Raw genomic sequence first — 25,164 nt, forward strand, 5'->3', positions numbered from 1 at the left:
AAAGATGTTGGATTTTTAAGTTCTCAAACTGAGCAATACTCTGAAACTAGCTCCTGATACTGTCAGGAGCTCAAATATCATTGTTGTAAAAAGAATCGCAAATTTTGTTGGATTTTCAGTTAAATATGTTTCTGTTCAGCAGCTGATTCTCAAATGTCAGAGCTTCCTAAAACACATCAAAAAGAGAGTAAATGTACTGCCTCCTCCTGAAAACCTTGGATGAACACCGAGGCCCTCAGTCATTTTATCTGTAATTTTGTATTTTTTTTTTTTTTTTTTTTTTAACAATTCAGGCCTCAGTTCCAGCTTGTGCAGTGCACCAGATCCTGCTGTGGCCTTGTTGTGTTACTTGTGTTTTTGTGGTTGGGTGAAACAAAGAGTCAGAGCCATCATGTTCAACTGATAAAATAAACACTACAAAATACACTTTCTTGATCAGCAAATTTAATCTGCTGGTTAACTACTATTCAACCAACCACATGAAAAACACTGTCTTAAAGTCCACATTCAGGACCTGAAATCCAGGTTACAGGTCTGAAACCAGAGGCTGACTACATTACTACAGCTCTGTGATCCTTCAGGTCTCTTCTCTTTCTACATCCTTTGAATCTGTGCTGCAGGTCGGTTCTGTCTGAACCATCTTTCTGAGGCAGCAGTGATCTCAGGGAGCACAGACGCTGCCGGAAGCCACACCCTCCAACTCACCCTGCAGCCTGGACACCGACAGAATCAGACTCCAGCATCCCTCATCACACTGAGCCGGAGTCTGTCAGCAGCATCTCCAATATTCAGGAAACAAAAGGCCCATTTGACTGTGTTTCCGATTCTGATCAACAACAGACTCTGAAACCACCTTCACTCGCATTTCTTCTTCATTTACAGCAAAGTTCGGTCATTAGCTGAACAACCAAACCACATTAGTTTAACCATTCAAATGTCAAATGATTCCAAACAAACCATAAGACATGAAAACTGCCAGGATCCCTGCAGCAGACCTGAGCGAGTACTGAGTCAGTGAGGTCCCTGGGGGCCAGGCCCTTACTGACTCTCCCAACAGCCTCCTTCATGAAACCAGGTGAACACAACAGCACAAAATATTTTTCAACCCCATCACTATAAAGACATTGGACGTTTCTACGAAACCTCAGATTTCATTCAACAGCAACATTTTAAAAAATGTTTCTTCCAACAACGTCTGTGCACAAAGACTGTGGCCCCACCGTCTGAAGCTAGTTTTGGAGCTATTTTACAAAAAACTACAACTGATGATTATTTTCATCATGGATGAATCTGCTGATTCTTTTCTCAATTAATAGTTTGTAAAAATTCAGAAAAATGAAACTCTACTTGAACAGTTTCAGCTGTTGAGCAGTTTAATATACAACAAAGCGCCACAGTTTATCAGGACCTCATAACTTTTTTATGAAAAAATTTGTAAAGAAAGTTGTCGATTGTTGGTGAAAAGTGTCAAATGAAAAGAAAATACTCAAGAATCCAAAATTGTACTTGTAATTGTACTACATTCCACCACTGATAAAAAGCAGTGATGGTGTTGAACTCGGCTCCTCCAGCACTGAGGAAATCATGACAAATATGAAGAAAACCTGGAGCTGAAAACAGACTCAGTTCTTATTTTACTTCAGTGCTGCAAACTAAACAAATATGTATTTAATCAAATTATGGGAAAGTGACTGAAGCTGCGGACGTCTGCTCTGTCAGGTCCCAGTCTCTGTGCCCAGGACAGGAAGTGCTGGAGTTACATGTATAATTAGACTAAGGTCTAATTCTAATTATTTACAGACTGTTTTATATGAAACACCTAGAAGGAAGACGCACAAAACTGGAACAGAAACTACAACCTGACCTTCATCTTTACTGTGATTACATCCAGCCATGAGTCCTATTCATCCTCTGCCTCTTTCAATCATTAGATAGATCGATCCTATCCACTGATACCAATACTGATGATCTGCTGACTGATTTTATCTGTGGATTAAGGGAACAATCTGTAATAGTGACATGAAGATCAGTTAAACAAAAAATGTAATGTCAGTGCTGATTTCCAGGGAGCACTGCTCACATACACCAAAAAACCTAACAATAGGACAACTAAAGCAAATTAAAATACCTTTGTTTAATCCAAGAAACCAACAAGACTGATTTTTGTAAATTAAAGACCACCAGCCGAGCTAACCAGGAAAGAGTTAATATTCTTATAATAATTTCTCCTGGAGAGATAAATGATGATTCACGAGTCTCCTGTAGCAGATTTCACCCACAAACAAATAAATAATAAATAGAAGAAGAAAGAAACACAAATCTCTACATTTAAAAAGCTAAGAAACATAAAAGCAGAGGAGAAACAGATCCAGGAGGTCAAACAGAATAACCGAATATTTACATCGCAGAATCTTTCCATGCAGAAAGAACACAGACTCCCTCACTGTAAAATGAGGAGACGTTCAAGGCCAAAACCCATCAACCCAACAATTATTCACGTGAAGGATTAAAACGCAGAAACACGCAGATCCGGTGAATCTGAAACGGAAAAATCGCTTTTTCTCCTGATTCCGTTTTTATGTTTGAGCTCGGATGTGTTTTTTTTTTTTTTTTTTCTTTTTTAGCTGCTGCTTCTCTGTCGACATCTATGATTCATCAGCTCCTCCATCCTCCATCCCTCTGCCCGCATGAAGGAGAAAAACCAGGACGCACCCCCCCCCCCCCCCCCCCCCCCCCAAAAAAAAAAAACCGCATGAATGATGGATGAAATGAAAACATGGTATAAACGCAGCTCTGAAAACCTGATTGCAGCCTGAAAAGGCGAATTGAAATCTAAAATCTGACCTGCAGGTTTCTGGATCCGGACTCATCAGCCTCCTCCCCGTCTGATCTGCGCTAATCAACGACGCTCTTTTTGTCTTTATTCGCAGCAGAGCGGGGCCGAACCGGACCCAGCCGGGCCGATGTGGGTCGGTACCGATGATTAACCCGTGTTATAATGAGCAAAGGCTCAGATTAATGAGAGTGAAAGGGAGAAAGAGATGGAAGAGAAGGAGCGGTCGGTCCTTACCTCATGACTCCGAGCAGAGCTGAAGATCACTGAGAGAGACAGAGAGAGAGGAGGGAGGACGGGAGGGAGGGGGAGGCAGAGGTGGGTGGGGTGGGGGTGGTATATGCTACGAATGTTAATATTTCCATAGGCTAATGTTGTATCATTATTGCTGATTTGGCCATATTGGTTTCTGACCTGTCAATCAGATTCTGTGAGTCAATACAACACAGCTACATCTGAATTTTAATTAGAGAGAGAGGTGCTGAGTGTAAATGTAGGTCTCACTACCACTCCTCTCTTTATTCTTCTCCTATATTGTCGATATTGTCTGTATTGTCTCCACCTACAGACTGTGGACAGATGGAGTCCCAGTTTGATGTATTCTCTGGACAAAATGGGAACCTTACTGTCCTCAGATGAGTGTCCCTGGTCCTTCAGGTGTAGGTGAACAGCTGAGAATGACCCGAGGCCCTGGCTCTTCTGTGCTGGGCCATGTGTTTGTGAAGTGATTGTTTAGTTTCTCCAGTGTTCAGGTCTGTGGATTCCTCCCTGCAGTGAGGTGCTTGTGTCTGTGTCTGTGTGTTTTGTCCTCAGGGTGGACGAGCTGCTGTCTCAGAGTGTTGCTGGGTTTTACGTGTACAGGGAAATCCTCTGTTTATGAGGGTTAGGGTTACAGGGCTGCAGACAGGCTGCAGTCTCTCCATACACACGGGCAATAATTAAAGAGATAATATCACATTCACTGCCCCCCTCTCTGTCGTACTTCACCTCTCCACTAGAGGGAGCTACAGGTCTGTTTCCTGCTGCAGCTCCCTGACATTTTATTTTATTTATTTATTTATTTATTTTTTTATTTTACAGACAGCACAGCAGCACAGAGATTCACTGTCTGAGTCTGAACCAGGTTACTATCATCTACTCTTCTGTTTTCCATCATGAGGCAATAGTCAATCAGTTGTTCTCAACTCCATGTTACACAACACCAACCATGGAACTGAGAGCTCACTTTCTCATCTGGCAGCAAGAGGCTGCATCTGAATGTTAAATCTCTGATGTTCAGTAAATCTACCTGGATGTTTGACGTATGAGCAGGTGCTTCAGTCTGGGTTTGTAAATCCTACATGGAGGATGTAGAGTCAATGAAGCCAAATTCAAACCAATGCAATAATGAAACCTGATGAAAAATCTCTGTAAAAACAAAATGACATTGTCTGTGGCACATTTGAACACATGAAAAAAGTCGCATAAAGACGTCTATGTGATTATTGATCATTTGTTGGTAATTTATTAATATGTTAATACATCTTGAGTTGCTGGTATAGTGTATTATTAAGTATTAAGTATTACATTAAGAATTAAGTATTACATTTAATTAAATATGACAGCTTCATTTTAACCACTGAAGCTGTAAATGCGTCGTCTGTACCTGCCAACCTTTTTTTTTTTCATGACGTGACTGAGTGACGATGATGGAGGTGAAGGTGTGGAGGGAAAATAAGTATTTTTACTTTGGAGGAGGAGGAGGGTGCTGAGACATCAGGGTGGAAGCTGAAAATAACATTTCGGGTCGGTAATTACAGCCCTCAAAATAAAAGTACAACACCTTTGTTTTATTCACTGCGACGTTAATTTCACCATAACGGTCGCTTGTCATCAAAATATTACATGACACAATAATATGTTACTACCAAACCCGATAAACTGTAGATCTGTTTTATTTTACTTTATATGTATTTTTATTTTTCTGTAAAAGCATAGCTGTTACAGATGTTTGTCTTTTATGTTGGAAATGAGGGTTGGAAGTCAGTGTTTGACTGCAATGGGATTATAGAAACGAGACTCTTATTCTGAAAAATCAAGCTAAAAGATGCGAGCGGAAGTCTTGTTTCTGGTTTCTGCCAGCGGAGCAGAGGGAGGAGGTGATGGTGATGGAAGGAGGAGGAGAAGGAAGAGGAGGGCTGATGTGTGTTAGTCAGCAGCAGGTCTGATGATGATGATGATGATGATGATGGTGATGCTGTGAGTCAGAGAGCGGAGGGCTCAGGATGCTCACAGCCGCTCCGGAGTAGACAAACCACGCGCACAGACTGAGAGGATCCGCGGAGACACGGTGAGTCCGCTGACATCACACCTACACCGACAGGCAGCATCACCGACATTCACACCGTCTAACACACACCAATGGCGGGTAGAGGGCAGACCGCAGCCTGGCTGCACAGCTCCACAGTCGGTCTGATTTCATCGAGCTGGGGCTCAATTTTAATCCGCGTGTGTGTGTGTGTGCGCGCGCGCATGTGAGAGAGAGAGACCGTGCACGTTCCTCCAAACTGTTTTCGCGAGCGTGCACGTCGGCGCGCGTGCCCCGCCCGTCCTTACTATTGAGCGGAGTCAGTGATTAACATGATGCGAGGAGATAATGAGTCTGAGCTGCAGCTGATTGAAAGGGAGAACAAAGCAGCAGGTCAGCTGTATGTGTGTGTATACATGTACATCTGTATTTGTGAGGACATTTTGGTCGGTCCTTACAACTTTAAATGGCTGTTTGAGGGTTCAGACCTGGTTTTAGGGGTCAGGTTAGAATCAGGTTTAGGGGCTAGGGAATGCATTGTGTCAGTGAGTGTCTCCACAAAGATAGATGTACAAGTAGGTGTGTGTGTGAGTGTGTGAGTGAGTGTGTGTGTTGTGAAGTTGACACATTCTGATTTTAGAATGACTGATATGTACATTAGCCCTGGCATTGACTGGCGACTAGGCCAGGTAAACTGTAGACTTGGTGTTGCACAGCGGTCCACTGGCTGTGGTGGTGTGTGTAAACCGAGGTTCAGCTTTTTTTTTGCGGGGTGCTCCCGCCAAAATAAAACCTAGCATTAACACTAACACAATCCGTTCAGTTCATTTTCCAGGAGCTGCTCACTGTTTCTTTGGATCTGGTTCCACTTGTTAATTATAGGGTTTAGCTTTATGGCCAATAAATTATATACAATATTTTTAGGTTGTATCATAATACACAATGTGTATCTCAATGTTTTGAAATCTCCTCTAAGGCACTGATTCGTACAGTCACCTCAGAATGAGGATTCCAGTCATTGCTGCAACATGTCTGCAATAAAACATTCTTGTTCCTCTAAAAAGGGGGAAATCACAGCCAAGTTAGATTTAATAAAACACTATTTATTTAAAGCAGGCAGCACATAAGCTTTTAACAGATGTTAAATGAGAATAAATGATGGCGTGATGGAGGCCGACACACTGCAGCCTCATTCTGCAGAGCTCAAGCTCAACAAAGACCCTCAACAAAAGCAGAGCTCAAAGCAACGAAGAAGTGCATTCATCAAGAAACGCTGCACTACCATGCAATGTAGTAAATATAATTCAGAGAGGGAGGCATGAAGAAATACAGTACGTGAGACTGAATGGAGTTTAAAATCACCACTGAGCACAGGACAGGACTTCAGGGAAACAGGGTGGGTGGGTGGGGGTAGTGTGGTACTAACAGGATTAGGAAACGGGGTGTGATTTTTTTTATAGACCAGTCAGTATGATGGAGGCTTTCTTGTCCCCAGATATGAGGTCCACAGTTGGACCCTTCTCCCCCTCAGGCTACACTTCTGTGTTTCACTGTGGGACAACAGTGTCCACAGATGTCACACTGACACATGAAGTGAGTTTAGCCAGCACAGCCGCTCCGGAGTAGACTAAATATCCTCAGCCTTTGAGGATATTTAGTTTACGGAAACTCAGACCTCAGTTGGACTCAGACGAAGAACAATAAGAAAACTTGTCTTTCCATTTTTGCGTCATGCAGCAGTTTAGTCTCCTGGTGTGTGACGACCGTTGGCTGGAGTCTGCAGCTACAGCTCATCTGAGTATTCTGGAGCCTGTTTTTCTTCCTGTTTGTTTTTCAGCCTTTTCTTTTAAAGTTGCTCTCTCCTCATGTTTTATGAGGCAGGTCGGTGTGGTCATAACACAAACACCAACTGTAAAGATAGTGATAATCTCGTTGTGTGTTTCTGACGCTGTTTAAACTCGTGTCTGTGATGAGAGCAGATTTATTTCTGTCTTTCTGAAGCTGTTCAGTCGGCGGTGTTTTCCCTGCTGCCTGCCTCCGCACAGGAAGTGATGTCAGATGATGTGGGCAGGCAGGTAACCATGACAACGGTCCTGCTGATGATGACATGTTTGTACTCCTCTCCGAGCATATAAATCTCTGCTGTCTGTCTCTGTCACCGTCACCACGGCAACCAGACAACTCTACACACACACACACACATACACACACAGTACATTCAGATACTTCCATGGTTTCATCAAGAAGAAACACAATGGATAGTATGTGGAGGCAGGTGTGTGTGTGTGTTGCTGGTTGTACAGATTGATTAACGAGCTGCTGATTAGTCACCGGTCTAAATTTGTGGTTGCGATAAGGAGCGGTGACGTCGGTCAGGAGAAGCTGCAGCTCCAGCAGCTGATCTGAAGTCAGTTCCTCAGAGACCCGGTGTTTTACCGACACATTAGTATTTATTATATTTCTGTAGAGGAGATTACAGCAGGGTTTACCCCGGGTGTCTGGTGTGGGGGTGGGGAGTTAAGGGGTCCTCCCCCAGGAAAATTCCCTGCTGCCTTTCTCACTGTCCCACAGCCTTTTGACAGTGTGACAGCAGAATATCTCTTGGTTCAGACGTGTGTGGACAGGTTCCTGTCCACCTGACTCAGCTACTGTAGTGAGTCTCATTCCTCTCCGAATAATTTTTTCTGATTTTCCAGACGCCAGTCAAAAAAAATATCTGATGTCATGAACATCAGAAAAAACTGTCTTATATTCAGACGTCCGGTGTCCTTTCTCTCCAGAGCAGTGGAGAACTCTCAGCGTAGATTATCGGCTCGGCTCGTCCATCAGGAAGCAGTGGGAGGGAGAAGCGGATGGTCTGATGGTACCTCCTGTTCTACAGACGTTATTACAGTCTGGATCTATGACAGCTCGGAGAACATCAGGAGATTTATTACAGGGAGATACTAGACTCCCTTCTTTATCTTAGGAAAATGTTTAATTCTGCTCAATATATTGACAAGTAGTTTTATCAGGCCTTTATTTCTTCTGCACAGAGAACTGCAGCTTTATTTCAATCAGGTTTCTATTGCAGACAGATATTTATTTTTCTCTGGTTACATTTTATTTTAGTGTTTTCTGATCTGTCCTTGCTTTAATTTACAAACTGGTTTTGTTCATAGTTTTAATAAATTATGAGTAGATTATCTGATTTTCAAAAGGTCACTGTGTGAGTGATGCTTGATGATGTTTGCAGTATTTTAGGCTAAAATATCAAACAGTAAACGGTGGGAAATTGTTTATATTTGAGAAGCTCAGTGCAAAGTTGTAAATCAGAGTGTGTGCATATACATTCTTTCTGTCGGAGCAGAAAACTGGCTTTCTTTTCTGAAACTCCTCATCAGTGTTTCCTCCTCCTAAAAAGCCTTTCTGGTTTTCATTAGCTCTCCTCTTTAATGAGATGCAGAGCTCCAATCAATGCTTGTTAGTCACTCTGAGCAGGGGAATACAGCTCTGCATGCTGGGAAACTCCCTGAGGCCCTCGCTCCATGTTTTTAATCCATTCCCACTCGTCACATTATCTGTGAACACACTCAGAGAGTTCAGAGAGGACGAGACACTCATTAGATGCAGCGTCCACGTGTTTCAGTCACTGAAGATTTAAATGTCACAGAGCAGACTCAGATGGACAAATACTTTACTGTCCCCATGGGGAAATTTGACTGGACTCCTCAAAAAAATAAAACAAACAAACATAAAAAAAAAAACAATAAGGATAAATACCACAAAAGTAGAAATACAGAAAAACACACCGCAAGGCATCAGTCAGTCCATAGTTCTGTACTACAGTACTTTTAGGTTACAATTTAAAATACCAACTGATACAGGCACAAAGGAGTTCTTAAAGCTCGGTTTCCACCACTGAGGATTCACTGCAAATATTTCCCAAAGGAAAGTCAGGGACCAGCAGAGGGCCACTGAGAGGGAGAAGGCCCTTCGTGCAGAGAGGGAGATTATGAGAGAAACAATGATCAACCAGCATCTCACTGAATTCAAGGTTCAGGAGGTGGAAAGGAACAGTTTATTGAAAGAGGTACTCAGCCTTAAAATGACTGCTTTCATTGTTCATGATGCCACTGCTGAGCGCAAGGCTGAGGAGGCAGGAAAAATGGTTTGTACAGATTTGGACAGACGGTCTAAGGTCTTGAGCAATAACTTACAGCAGCTTAAAATGAGGTTTGACCAAATTGCTGAAAACTACAGTGCAGAGAAGGCAGAGAAGGAGGCCCTGCAAAATGTAACCGAGGATGCAAAAAGTACTGAATTCTGTCAGACTGAACACCGCCAGACTCTTCTTATACCTTAAGTTCTTTTTCTTAGCAAACTTGTTTTTTATTTTGAAAATGTATGTCATTGACTGATTTCTGTTTCATTTGTGCCTTCAACACATTCCTCTTCTCGTCTCTTCCTCAGCATAACAGGTGATTTATCCCGAGCAGCAGGCTGATTCCAACTCCCAGAATGCCGGAGCAGAGTAACGACTACAGGGTGGTGGTGTTCGGAGCTGGTGGGGTGGGGAAGAGCTCGCTGGTACTTCGATTTGTTAAAGGCACCTTCAGAGACACTTACATCCCCACTGTAGAGGACACTTATAGACAGGTAGGACATGAATGCTTTTTGCTCTTATTGACCTTCGGCCTGACATGAAAGATTGAATTTACTGGAGTTTTAATAACACATCACAGTTGAAGCAGCTGCTGTGAATTGTGGTGTGTTATTAAAGCTCTTGAACCGGTTAATACCGGCCTTGTTGAATTATTGATCAGTACCCTTTCTCTCTGTGGCGTCTCTGCAGGTGATCAGCTGTGACAAGAGCGTCTGCACGCTGCAGATCACCGACACAACAGGAAGTCACCAGTTTCCTGCCATGCAGCGTCTGTCCATCTCCAAAGGCCACGCCTTCATCCTGGTCTACTCCATCACCAGCCGCCAGTCACTGGAGGAGCTCAAACCCATCTACCAACAGGTCGCTGTCCTCAGTTTAGGAGATTAGTAGAAGATGACAGTCTAACAATAGATGCACTACAGCACCTTGCTTCTTTTGCCCTGAAGGTTGATGTTACATTTCATAAAAATGTATGTAACATGGAAATACATTAGAAATAAGACATTTAGAAGACATTAATACTGCATTTTAAAGACAAAAGCAAAAGTCTCCTGTAAAGCTGTGTGTTGTCCGCATAACTTTGGTAAGATATTTTGCTGTTTTCCCTAATCTGAGTGGTTGGGAGCATGTAGATGTTGAACTTCTGAGGCCTTGGGGACTCTGCATGTTACAAACCGGATCTTAGAAAGTGCTTTGCTAATCGGAATAAAAACCGTGATAAAATGATAAATACTATATAATGATAAATAAAGATAACTTGTACTCAGACATACAGTCCTGACTGACTTGACCTCTTGTCTCCCCAGGTTCTGGCCATCAAGGGCAGTGTGGAGTCCATTCCCATCATGCTCGTGGGCAACAAGAGTGATGAGACAGCCCAACGCGAGGTGGAGACAAAGGAGGGCGAGGCTCAGGCCACTGCCTGGAAGTGTGCCTTCATGGAGACGTCAGCCAAAACGAACTCCAACGTGAAGGAACTGTTCCAGGAGCTGCTAGCCCTGGAGAAGAAGAGAGACATGAGCCTGAGCATCGACGGCAAGCGATCGGGAAAACAGAAGCGAGCCGACAAGCTGAAGGGGAAGTGCAGCATCATGTAGAGCAAACAGCAGCAGCAGCAGAGGACTCGCTGTAGAGATGTGGAAACAGCAGAGGAGGCAGCAGGAGGAAAGAGGGGGAGGTCTGCCGATGACTCCCATAGAGTCTCCCCCTTCCATCTTACCACAACTCTCAATCAGCGAGGTTAGGTCTTCTTCTTTGGTGGCTCTCCTCTGTCTGTCTGAAGCCTAGAGGAACAACATGATGAGATTTGACTGATGGTGGAAACTGGAAAATTTATACCAGGGCCTCGGGGTCCTCGTGGCCCTGAACTGGATTGTGTTTGTTGCCCCAAAATACTCTTTTACATGTTCAGCTACTACCACTGATAACAATCATACTAACAGTACTGTAATAAAGGAATACTCCGCTGATTTTATTGTGAATATTGGGCTAATCCTGAATGTAACCCTTGTTTAGACAAAAGTCAGCCAACTACAGCGTGTATTTACTAAGAAAGTACATTTGGTCTGGTTAAAGTCAAGTTCTGCACTGGAAAAAAAAATCAAGGACCAAACATGAAGCATGTGAGTCTTCAAGACCCGACTGAACCTGACTGGTACAGACAAATTTGAGACCCAAACCCAAGTTTTTGCTTCACTTTCACCTCTTTCTGCATTATGAATCTACTTGCGAGACATGACACAAAACCCAAAGCAAGTGTGAAAGCAACAGCCTGACTTGACTCTTTGTTGGCACCCGTGAGGTTCAAGTCTGGTAGCAGAACCGTAGATGCAACCACCAGCCCCAATATAATGAAACAGACACTTCAACCAACGCCGACGGGGCTAATATTTTAGCATGCTAAAGTCTGTGCTGTGTTTGGTCAATGTTTGTCTTGCAAATGTCCAAACAACATATGTCATGTAAAGTTATATTGGAGAACAAAACTAAACAAGGGCCACTGTTATGACTGCAGAAAATTAAACATCCTCATATCAGCCCAGCAAATTGCTAAACTGTAGTTATATCAACTTACTGTTATGTCAATTTTCAACAGATGGTAACAGCTACAAACATCAAACCCAACTTCTTTTGGTCAATTAGCAGCAGCAGTCACCACATGAAGTTTGGTCTCTGCCCCCTGGTGACAGATGGGAGTTAATTTTTGGATATCTGTGACCACATCCTGTGGCAGACTTGATGACTGAACACCCCCCAGGTATTGATCGTAAATGCAACAATCAGTAAAAGTGAAGAAAACAGTGAAGTATTCCTTTATCTAATCAGACTAATAACATTTCAAGTATGATTCCCTTCTTGGTGGTTGGGACCTTAAACGACAGGATTTTTTCAGCTCTGAGTCAGCTCTGCTTCCTGCTGTCATAAGAGGAACACCAATGTACAGGCTAACTGTCTTCACCCTCCACATAAACATATGAACAGTGTTGTGTGAGTGTTTTCAGCAGCAGGTGGTTTGATGAGCTGACGGACCGCAGTCGAAATAGCATACATGCTTGTGTTAACACATCAGGAAACTTTAAAAGGCTTTGATGAGCCAGCCTTTCGCTCATTTTTCATCAGTCAGATTCACTGGAGAAAACATCTGTTAGCATCAACACATGGCTGCTGATGGATCAGCAGTGGAAGCACGCAACTGTCAGAACTGTATACATGATTTAAAGGAACAGTCAAACATGTTAGGAAACATCTCCAGAATCAGATGGATCTCAGTTTCATAGCTAAGGACTGGAAGCAGGGGGAAAGAAAAGAAAAAATCACCTTCAAATAGTTTCAAGTGTGATTTACATGTTGCATCTCATTGGCTAGTACCATCTGACTCTGGAGAACAACAGGAAGGACGAAAGTGCATACTCTGAGCAGTCACTGTATGTTTGAAACACCTTTCCTACCACTTAACTTGACATTTTTTGTATATTATCTGAATATAAGTGAGCTTAAAACTTTACGAAGCACAAACAAGCTAAAAGCAGAGTTCCGATAAGCACATGTTCATCCTGAAAACCTCTTCAGACCTGTTTTTTAGCAATGTCCACACTGATCACATTTTATGCACTTTTGAAAAATCCTCTATGTGTTTCATTTGACTGTATAAAGCTTTTTAACATATTTTGTGTCTGAAATGTCTCCATACCTCCTTGCTCCATCACTCTGGCTTAAGCAATATTAAAAATGTCTGCACTTTGTGTGTGGGAAGCACTGGGACTGCAGGACTGAAGACAAGGTCACCAGAAGTTACTGTAAAAGCTTTTCCTTTTACTGTTTCAGCAGGTTCCACCACCTGTTTCCAACCTGTCCTCCTTAATGTAGCTGGATTTTCATTAGTGTGAGATTAAAACATCAAACCACATAAAAACCGAGGTACTAAAACTGGTGCTACTTTATTTTAAGGGTCCACAATGGTTAGCCTGAACTCACCAGCGGAAAAAAAATATATTATCGCAGCACAAAATCTATTAGGGGGAGTTCGGATGAATGATCTAAAGACTTTGACAGCAGAGATCACTGTTACTTTCTGTTAGTGATGGTGTCTTTTAAACATAATAACCATCGTTCCCAAAACATAAGTACTAATTTTGTTTAAAACCTACATGTTTTGAAAGGTTGATGCAATTGTGCCTTTATCAGAGGCAACATATTTAGTTGCTTAGTTTTCAGGACCTGTTAGTCGTTTCCTTATTATTTCATTGGAAGATTCCTGGGCAGACTTATTTAATGTTTAACCAATTATAGGATAAAAGGCTATGCTGATTTTATAATCAGTTGTTGATTTTCAGATTTTTGATACACCAGCATCCATCCATGCAGCCCTCCCCATTTATCCTTTGCAGGGTTACAGGGGACTGTAGCCTGTCCCAGCTCACATTTGACAATCAACTGAAAGTTATTTAAGAGACAAAAACTTCCATTATTCCCAAAAAAAGAGTGCAGTAGAAAATAATGAAACAGAAATAGCGGCAGAAATATCTATTTTATAGACTGAAGATATGTTGGCTGAAGCTACAGCTCACGGCTTCTAATATTTTTGGAAAAAAATAAAAGTGTAACAGATCAGTCAGGTCCACAAAGCCATCAGGACTTACTAGCCCTGTGAGTAGCCACAATGTCACCCAACTTGCTGGACGACATATTTCACAGATATGTGCAGATAAAGTTTGTTGTGCCAAGCAGGTCACAAACTGGCAGCAGGTGAGAAATGCAGTTTATAGGACAGGAACAAGAACAGGTTATCTGGACCGCTACAGCATCAAGCAACACTGACAACCAGACAGAGATGTAGACTCACTGGGCTGGTTTATATGCTCTGAGGTTTAATGGGGAAATAAGGCACAGGTGTGTCTTACTAAGGTAAGACGTGACAGGTATGCAGAGAGAAGAAGAGTCAGGAAACTGCTTGAGACACTTTCAGGGAAATTTTATATTTTTAAAATTAATTTAACTCTTCAGTTGTATTTTCTGAAAATCTTGTCTCCCTACATTAGAGTCTAAATATTGTTTTAAAACCTAAATCCTTTTAACCTGTTTATTTAGGTTTTTGCTTTAATCAAATCAAATTTTAGATCAATTAGTCTAAAAAAAAAAAACTGAATCTGAATCCCACTGTATAATTTGTGTGAGATCAGCAGATCATTCAAACAGCAGAGAAACTTGATCAACAGAGTTTTTGTTTAAGGCTGCAAGGTTATTTTATCTTCTTTCCTGCTTAGCTGTTATTTAGAGCAAACCGTGACAGGTGTTTGGTTGAGTCAGCAGTCCCAGTGATGCTCCGTGTTCTGTGGCTTCACTTTTGTTTTGTGGGTAAATGGAAACTGAATAAAACTGCGCTGTTGTACAGAAAATACCTCTGGTCCTTTAATACACAGCTGACTGAAACAACAACACCAAAACAAATCACAAACAGATTAAAATATCAAAAACTGTTGTATCACAGTGATGCAAACATGTTATGATGTAAGAATCAACACAAATTCAGCCAAACCCCATTCATTTTAAAATCTTGTTGAAGCTTGTGTTGGATCAAACACTTTGTCAAAGAACTAAGGAACACCTTACCATACCTGCATATCTAGTTACATTTCCTAAATGACTGGTGACTTTTTTTCTTTAGAAAAGATGCTGCACATTCATGAGTTTCTACCCTATTCACCAATTAAAATTCAAAACCCATCAATATCAAATATTCAAGACCTTTACAAATAATATGTCAGACTTTTTAAGACATTTCAAGACCTATGGATATCCTGTGTCAATACCTACAGGGGAAACTAGTTTTGTCTTCTGTGTGCAATATTCAGAATTTAAGAAAACCTCAGAGAAGAGTCAGACACCCCACCGTAGACAACATTTAAACCACACACAACATAAAACAAAAGAACAAAATACCAACACATGTTCCAAGAGGGCATCAGGGAAGCTAAGGAGCCCAGCCAGGAAACTAGGTAACACACTTTAAAAATTCCTTCCTTCCTCTCCTCTGTTTCTAACCAGCTAAAACATCCTGCAACATCATCTTCACACTGAAGTCTGGTTTAATGATGGCCTTTTTTTTAACACATAACACATAAATTCTGATCCTATGGTTGCAGTAATATTGTTACTCCCACATACTAAATTATAACACAACAGTGAACAGAACAGAACAGCAGTTCTGTCGCCCCCTGGTGGTTAATGTGTGACATTACTGCTTACTGTGTTACGTCACTGTTAGATTTGAGCCAAACACAGAAGTTTACATACAATACAACAATAAAACTGTGCTCCTGTACCTCAGAACTCATTCTATAAAATACAGTACAAAAACGTTTTAGTAAGTAAGTGATTCATTATTTTTGTAGTAACAGAGAGGAAAATGGCATCAGTCAAACTGTTACTGACAAGTTAAAAAATATTTTTCCAACGATCTATTAGTTGATGTTTTTCTTCATGTGTTCACTAAAACAGAGTAAGTACAAAAATACATAATACAAATGTGTAGAACACCCGCCCCCCCAACAATATACAATTTGATTTGATGGGTAAATTTGTCTGCATTAGAGCTGCAATAACTAGGCGATTAATTGATTTTCTAATATGATGAGATGTAACTCCTAAGATCTTATTTCTTCTGTTAAATTGCTTTAACTTGATTTAAGTGGTAATATTTCATCATGTGTGGTTGTGTGTTTTCTGTTGCCATCTTGTGGTCAGACTCAGTATGATCTGGTCTTCTTCTGGTCTGAATACAAGGTGAAAATGTGGCTGCACATATACAGATACTGATGGATTGGAGGGGTTTTTATGCGCCTGCCGTTTGAAGTTTGGCCTTCACAATATTCAAAAGGTCCAACCCTCGACCCTTTTTTTGAAAAATTATAATTTGTCCTCTCTGCAGGAAGCAGCAGTACAGACTGTCAGGGTCAGTGTGTGTAAACTCAGAGCACAACACACACAGTACAGGATGTGTGTGTTTGTGTGTACAGCTGGCTAGTTGTTTGTGTAGTGAGCTGTTGTGTAACAGCTGAGCCATTTACAATAAATGAGAGGGCTTTTCCGCTCCGTGAGTGTGTGTGTGTTGTGTGTGCGGGTTGGGTTAGGTTGCAGATCAATCTCATTTTTACACTAATATATTTCTGCATTGCACCGCACTGTGTTTCGGATATTTCAGGTCAGATCAGGTTTAGGTTAGAGTGGGGGTAAGGGTTAGAAAGTTAAATCAGGTAACTAAAACAGAAAAGACAGAAAGAGAGAAAGAAGAGTGAGAAAGTGAGAAAGAAGACAATCAGAAATAAAGCAGCTGTAACTAGCTTTTACAGTGTCTAATGTTATCATCCTGATTGTCCATTCTGTAAATAAAACTGCATTCTGTTGACCATGTGCACCTTTACGGGGTAGTCACACCATTTACTATTTATTTAATTTTAATGTTAATGTACATTTTCAAAATTACAGATAAAAACAGTGTTTTTATTTCAGGCTTTGAGGGGACACTCCTCATGTTGGGGCCCTAGTACCTTGATTCCACTATTGCCTTCAGTACTACACCCCTGCTGCTGGAAACATTGACCCACAACTATAAAGGGTTCTACTGTATATACTGAGAACCTGAACACATCCAGTCTCTGTAAGTGGTTGTTATATTTTTATTTTAGCAACGCTCACGAACCTAAACTGGGAAATCAGAAAAATCCAAGCAGTTCTTGGCTTTTATGGGTGTTTCCACAGTGACTGTGACAATATTTCCAGAGCTTGTGTGTGTTTAGCGTCGCTGGTGGTGAAAGATGAGTCAGTCTGGGACCTGTAAAATCCAACCTGCTGAGAGCCCAGTTTCCTCTGATAAAACTACCAAAGAGGCTGGAAAAGTCTACTCAAATAGAGCAAGGGGCTGTGTGTGTGTGTGTGTGTGTGTGTGTGTGTGTGTGTGTGTGTGTGTGTGTGTGTGTGTGTGTGTGTGTGCGTGCGTGCAACCAATGAAACAACCAATGGGAGTACTCCTTCCAGAAAGGAGGAGTTTCCTCAGACATACATGAGATGAGGAGAAGTTTGATTTGCTATAGCAGTCATTTAAAAAGTTTCTGTGGGTGTTTTTTTTTTTTTAACCTGTTGTGATGTATTTACCAGTGTGACTACTGCTGCCGTACACTATGAATGACCAAGATACAAACTTTCATTTGTTCCTGGCTCCTTTTCACCATCAAGGAAAACCAAGACCTGGAAGCAATCAAGTTCATTTTCCAGACATGGAGATGAACTTTTAAATGATGAACTTTCAGTGGAACACAAAGTGAGCAACATGCAGACATTCATTTCAATATTTGGAACCTGTCTAGGAAACCAGACCTTTACAGACTTTCTGAATGAGTTACTTAAAAACGGTATTACATAACATTGGTCACTGGTTGACAGAATAAATCTAAATATAGGCACAGACTGACAAAGTCTGTAAGTTCAACACGAGAAACGGTTCCAGAACTCTGCCTGATCTGGCTTTCAGAGATGGTGGGAAAAACTTGCTCACATAAATCTGTTCATTTGACTGATTCATTCGAGTTTCCAAAAGTTCACTAAAGAAATGTGAAAATTTTTTTGGAAACAAAAAAAGCATGTCCAAATCTTCATTTTAATTTTTTAATTCAACACTCTCATCTGAAGGTCAGTTTAATAGCTGTTCTGAAGATCTGTATATCCATGACAATGAAGCAAACTGAAGATCATGTTGTATGGTCAAAAGCTGCAAACAGCTGCTGCTGAATGGACCTCACGGTGAGATGGTGTTTTCAGCTGCCGTTTCCAAGGTCAAGAATGAAAATCTATCCCCACTGAGTTTAATGTTTGCAGATAATACTCAGTGTTGGTGGCCACTGTGTACTCCTGCCACCTCAGCTCCTCACAGGAAAATCCTTCACCCAAATTAGGATGTTCTGGCTCCGGTAACTGATTGCTGAGTGATAAAAACAAATCTAGAGTTCAGACTGTCTGTTTGGAGGACGATGGATGACACATACATGTTTTCATTCAGGATGAACATTTTGACACCAACTATCCTGACTTTCAAAACAGAGTCTGAATGTAGAAACTCTGTGTTTTCTCTGAATTTGTTTGAGTTCAGTGTGTATGTGTGTGTGTGTGTGTTTGTTCAGCGTGTGCTCATCAGTCAGAACAGCAGATCAAATGCAAACAAGGTCAAATATGACTCATGAAATTTACTCTTGAAGTGCATTTTTTTCAGGTATATGGTTTCATTTGGAGCATAGTCTATGTACGTTTTAAAACAAAGCATATTAAAGTGGTACTTTTTTCTCAACATCAAACTTTTAGCAACATTTGTGTGAGATCGATAGTTATGAGTTTGTGTGTGCAGGTGTCTCTGTGTGTGTTTGTGTGATGATAAGAGTTGTGTTTGATTTGATGTCCTGACTGATGAGCACAGTCACTGAGCCCACGATGAACACACACACACACACACACACACACACAAAGAACACACTCTGTCCTCTTCTCTGATATTGATGACGGGAACTATCTCACCGTCTTTCTCGTCTCATCTCTTCCTTGCATTTCATTGGTTGATACAGGCGGTCTCTGATTGGCTGCGAGGCTGGCTCTGCAGCAGCCAATCAGCTTGCTCTGAGGCAGTGATGAGCTGCATCTCGTGAGAGGTCTGACTGCCGGGAAGAGCTGGGAGGAGACGAGCATCACCTCCTCCTCACCCCCACCCTCCCCACCTTCCCATCGCCCACTGTTTCCGGGAAGTGTGTGTGTATGTGTGTGTTAAAATATGTCTGTGTGTGTGTGTGTGTGTGTGTGTGTGTGTGTGTGTGTGTGTGTGTGTGTGTGTGTGTGTGTGTGTGTGTGTTTGTACTTCTATCTTTGTACTTCTATCTTTGTGAGAACCAGTCTCTGTTGTAGACAGAGTGAGGACATTTTGGTTAAAGTGAGGACATATTGTTGGGTCCTCACACCCTCAAAGGGCTGTTTGAGGGTTCAGACCTGATTTTGTGTATGTGTGTAGAAGTCAAGTTTGTGAGTGTGAGTGTGAATGTTCCTGCAGGCTCATTACTCAGCTTTTGTCTCCCAGCCTTCAGGCGCTGAGTCGTACTTACTCTGCAGAACTTTGACACTCACACTTTAAATTGACTGTTACAGTAAATCCAATTTTTCTATCTGTTAACATGATGCTTTTAAAGCAGCTATAATGAACATCTGAGCACCTCACATGTCTTACTCTAACTCTTAACAGCCTTTCAGTGGAGTACAAACATGAATGATCTGAAACCTGTGCCCCAGTGGACGGTTGAATGAGGTAAACATCCTGAGAGAGGACAGCTCATCAGCATAATACAAGTCAGATTACAAGTCAGAAATCTAGAGTAAATTTTAAAGCTGTGTCTTGTTTCGCTTCTCTTCGGCTGTGTTAAAATGAGATGACTGACTGATGGAGATAAACAGCTGGTGGTGGTGCTGATTCTCTGTTGCTGCCATTAAACCACAGCAGAAGAAGACGAGGTGATTCAAAGAGCTGCAGTGATGAGTAAGCATGATCAAATGCCAGACAGAAAGTAACTACAGGTACACACTGGTATGTAAAGAGTTGTAAAGATGCTGCTGCCGACCACCAAGGGGAGCTGAGACACCACAGATCAGCTGATTCATCAGCTGCAGTTTGTTATGCAGAAAATCAGACACCAACATGAGTCATAGACAGAAACAGACAGACAGAGACTGACAGAGACACAGACAGATGGACAGAAACAGTCAGACTCCACTCTCTCTTCTCACCCGTCTGCTTCACTGACCACCTCAGTGTCTGTAAATCCCAGACCCTCTCTTTTTCCTCACACTCAGTCAGTTTTTCTGCTGACTTCACTTTCACATTTCACAGCTCAGCATGAAACGTCACTTCTCCCAAAATTACACAAACATCTGCTTTGGCTCATTTCCTCCACAGTTTGACATGACTCATCACATTTTAGAGTTTTAGGCATTTTCAGATTCAAGTTTTCTATATTCTATTATATTTTTCATTTTTGTTTACAGAATCGAAATCAGTGTGCTCATGGTTTTTCTTCCATGACCTCTTGCACAAGCATGAATATCAATATTTGATTTGTTTTTCACAGTGAGTATTACTTTTCTTTTCTGTCATGTGACCTTGCAGTCAGTTTATCTGTTTGTATCTCACTGGCAGCAAGCCAGCAGTGTGTGTTCGTGTGTGCGTGCGTGTGTTTGCTGAGTCATGCTGTTGACCTACTCTCTGTCCTTCTTACTGGAATCAGTCTGTTATGATGAACTTTTATCTTCAGGGCTTTTATCACATTTTCTGCTTCCACAGAAGGTTTTTGCATTTTGTCATCTCCTCTGTTCTTCACTCATTTCTTCGTCTCAGCACGTTCTGCTGCTGCTGTTTCTGCATGTTCTGCATTTCATCTGCAGTTAAGTAGATGATTATTTTACCATCTGTGTTTTCTGCCCTGTTAGCAGCAGAGAGAACAGTGATGTCAGTCTTTTTGTCCATCCAACACTTTATTCCAGAGTGAGGAGTCTGTTCTGATTTACATGAAATCTGCTTTCTCATGGTCCCCAGAGGATGAATCCCAATAATCCTGATGACTTCTCAGTCTTTCCTTTAGGAATAAATGATGTCTAGTTTTCAGCTATGGAAAATTCAAACAAAATTATACAATGTGTGCATCATGATACCAACTTGTGCAACCAACATGACTTGCAAAAAAAAAAAAAAACAGAACTTGTGCAAACAAAATAACCTAATATGAACAGAACAGAAAAAAACTGGAATGAACATCAATACTTGTGCAAATGGTAATACCTTTGTGAAGATATGACTCTTGTATGAACAAGATAATAGGTGTGAATAATATGACAATTTGTGTGAACAGGAAAATAACTTGTGGACAAAAGATGATCACATTCCTTTTTTACGGAGGATGAACCTCACTAATTTAAATGTTCCCGTAACCTTTCATACACCATGTGTTTTTATTGTTACACCATCTCTCTCCCTTGTCTTGTTGTTGCTCTGCTCCAGTTTCCCGTCAGCAATCATTGCACTCTGATCCCAGATCTGATCAGAGTCCAGGTTTCAGTCTGCAGAGTCACTGTCAGGTAAACACTGCTGCTGTGTAACCATTGCCTCGGCCACAGAGGAAATCACAGCATGTCCTGTGTGTGCAGTCATCAACATCATCTTCATCATCTTCATCATCATGAAGAACCGAATGAGGTTGTGTTGTTTTTCCTGCTGAGATGAACTGGAATGTTGCCTGGCATCGACACATTCCTGAGGGAGGTTGAGAGGACGGGTGAGGAGAGGTGAGGCAGGAGATGAAACAGCTCAGAGGAATCGCATAACCAGAAAAGAAGAGAGATTGTTTCCCTGCAGCCGTTTTCTTGTAGTGCAGTAAATGCTGAAAGAGCACCACCCTGCATCTTGTTATCACACTGATCTGATCTGAGTTCAGTCTGTCAGTCAGCTCACAGACAAAGAGCTTTGGAAATGCTGCAGCAGAGCAGGCAGAGGTACAGTGCTTCCCTCGTCAGGAGGTTTCAGGGAAGTCAGACACACACTTTGTCACACACTTTGCCTGCTGCTCCAGGGATCCAAACAGCTGACTCAGCTGTAAGAAATTTTCCAGGAAACTTTTTAAGAACACATGAGTGGAACCTATGTTTCAACCAGAGGAACCATGGTTTGAATTTTGTTCCTTTTCCATCGAAAGTCCCTGCTGCAGGGGCCAAACTTTCTAATGGTCCAGGGACTATCAAGGACAGTTTCCAACATCCTTTAAAATTGGACAAAAAAGAAAGCACCATGTGAAAGCTCAAATAAGAGAGTGTAGGACAGGCAGAACACAAGTGGTGAAAAATCAGACTCTAGGTTCATTTTGTCATCTGTAAAGAGAGACTTTGTGTCTGTTACTCGCAACTAAAAGGGTGATGCAGTTCTTTTTTCTGTGAGATTATTAACAATAATAATAATAATAATAATAATCTCACAGAAAGATTGTGCAACTTTGACAGAAATTATTTAAGGACACTGCAGGCTGCAGTTTTTAAACCTCTTTCGAAAAAGTCAAACAGGGACCAAACAGGTACCACTTTGTGTTGGCTGGTAATTATGAATCTGAGAGAGCAACAATCACATGTGGAGTTCCCCAAGGTTCCACTCTCAGGCCTCTTTTATTCAACATCTACATGTTCCACCTCACTCAGATCATGGAATATTATAACATCTCTATGCTGATGACAGACAACTCCGCATAACAGTGTCATCATGCAATTTCAATCCCTTATATTTGCTGAATAACTGTATTAAAAAGTATTAAACAGTGACAGAATTTTCTACAACTTGTTTGATCTGCCAATTACTATTTTCTTGATCAGTCAATTCATAAAATGTCAGACAATGGCAACAATGGCCATTTTAATTTTCCAGAGGCCAAGCTGACATCTTCAGATGTCTTGTTTTGTTGTCTTGGACCAACAATCTGTTGTGATGACAGAAAACAGAGCAGCAAAAGCACACAACTGTGTGGCATTTTTGCTTAAATGTATTTATTTTATTTTTATTTTCTGCTTAAATTCCATTTATTCATTTTTTTATTCATCCTGTTATTTATCTGAAGTGTTTAGTTTTTGACCTCTTTCTCTCCTGTGTCTCTCAGATTCACCCACTGCCACCTACAGCAAGTCCAACATCAGCATCTCAAACTGGTGACTCTGCAATTTCTTCTGCACCAAAAATAACCATCATAGGCATCATAACTGACCACAAATAAGCCTGGGAAAAAATGACTTCTCATGACGACAGCTGAATGAGACAGAACATGTTGAAGGGCTGAGAGTTTCTGGGTGAGGTGAAAACTAAAGACTCCAGGGTTTTCTCTGCTCAGTCGGTGAGATGTGGTTAAAACCAGAAAACCAGAAACCCTCAGCAGCGGCATCAGGATCTCACACTGCCTTCGTTCACACCATCAACCGAGGAGAGAAACTTCATAGGGGAAACCCCCGCCCGCCCGGTGTTTCTGTCTCTGTGGGAAAATAAATGTCATGTGACTCCAGCAGAGAAACTTTGAGCTTCATCAAGTCATCTCCGTGACGTCCTGCGGCGATGGAAGTGATGAGATTCCATCGCAGCTTTTTGCTGTGACGCAGCATCTAAATGGTTAAACCAACATGAGATTTTAAAAGCCAGAACTGTTTGATGTCAGTGCAGCTGCTGGCGCTCAGTATTATTATATTGTACTGTGCTGTATTGTGCACTATTCATATTTCAATGACAACAACTTGCAAAATCTGACTATTCAAAATGCAGTTGTTAATTAAAGGAACAATCCGACAGTTATGTTTTGTGTGTCTTCTCAGAGACAGATGAGGAGATGGTAATTTGTTTCATTTATGTGCATCCAATACACATAAATACAATTACAGCCAAAAGTATGTGGACACATATGTCCATCTATACACACACACGTTACAGTACTTTAGTGTACTATGAGTCCCAGATTGGGTCCAATTCTTCTTCTTCTTATTTTTTCAATTATTAAAATGTACAGAAACGGTTTATTCAGAACCTGCAGGGTCCAGTGGGACATAATCAGGCCTGCAGGGAAACACAGCAGCCACAAAAAGGCTTCAATGCTGCAGCCGGGTTAGCACAACACATCATCTGGCAGAGCTCAATGGCTAAAGAGAAGGTTTAGCAACTGGTGAGCTAATGAAGGAACTGGGAGTAGATGTGCAGGTGGGTGTTCAGGTCAGGTGATGGTTAAAGGTGGGAACAGGGAGGGAATAGCAGGTTCTGCAGTGACAAGAGAGATTTAATGACTCTGTGACTGACACTGTGGCTCTCAGCCCACTGGTTCCTACTGAAGATGACACATTTTAAATAAAACTTTAAAAACAGCTCACAACTACGCTCATTTTTAGCCTCAAAGCCTCAGTGATTTCTTCTAACAGTTTGAGGGGACATCAGCAGAAACATGAGGGATGAGAGAGACAGTTGGCTCCTGACAGTCCACACCTGTCGGGATGCATGGATCTGCATGAGGAGAAATATGGATTCTCACCAAACTCACACTTTAAAATACAAATAAACCCAGAGAAGGTTGTAGCATCACATCCTTCAGCTGGTAAAGATTTCTCAGCATCACCACGATATGTTGTTGAAGCTATGTCGTGCTCTGAGCAGATCTTCCTCCTCCTCCTCCTCCTCCTCCTCCTCTTCTCTGCTTTATTGATGTGACTCCCACACACTCCTCCTTATTGAGTGTGTGAATTCAGCTGCAGTGTGTGCATGTGTGTGTGTGTATGTGTGAGTAACTCAGGCTTACACAGTGTAACATCATACAGAATGAAACCCATACCACACACACACACACACACACACACACACACACACACACACACACACACACACACACACACACACACACAGTGACCTTTGCAGGGTGACAGCAGACTGAGTCATCAGCATTAGATAACAACAGATTAGCCGGAGGAGGGGGGGAGTGGTGGGGGGTGAACATGACCAAGTTGATGGTAATAATGATGATGATGATGGTGGTGTTGCATTATGGGAGAAAAACATGAACCTCTGGCTGTGTTTTATACTCAGTGGAGATAACCTTATTCAGTTTGTCACTGTGGATTTTCTGTGGAGAAACTGGATTTTCCACACTGATATTCTGACATATTTTTAAAGAGGAACATCTTCAGGGTCACAGAGAAGATTCGATGCATTTTGTTTTGTTATTACTTTCAGGACAACATTTCATTAGCCATGCACAGCAATGAAGCACAGTGAGAAGTTTAGAAAGAAAATCCCTGTTTGGAGCTGTTTACAGCTCA

At 41.6% G+C, this 25,164-nt stretch overlaps 1 protein-coding gene across 1 annotated transcript; it reads left to right on the forward strand.

Moving 5' to 3' along the window:
• The first annotated feature begins 5,142 nt into the window (after window positions 1-5,142).
• On the forward strand, window positions 5,143-11,180 carry diras1a (DIRAS family, GTP-binding RAS-like 1a). Its single transcript, XM_041040517.1, has 4 exons — window positions 5,143-5,162; window positions 9,573-9,758; window positions 9,955-10,125; window positions 10,572-11,180. The coding sequence occupies exons 2-4, from the start codon at window positions 9,621-9,623 to the stop codon at window positions 10,860-10,862; spliced, it is 600 nt and encodes a 199-aa protein (XP_040896451.1). The 5' UTR covers window positions 5,143-5,162; window positions 9,573-9,620; the 3' UTR covers window positions 10,863-11,180.
• Window positions 11,181-25,164: the final 13,984 nt, after the last annotated feature.

This window comes from Toxotes jaculatrix, chromosome 6 (assembly GCF_017976425.1).
Source record: "Toxotes jaculatrix isolate fToxJac2 chromosome 6, fToxJac2.pri, whole genome shotgun sequence".
Lineage (NCBI taxonomy): Eukaryota > Metazoa > Chordata > Actinopteri > Toxotidae > Toxotes > Toxotes jaculatrix.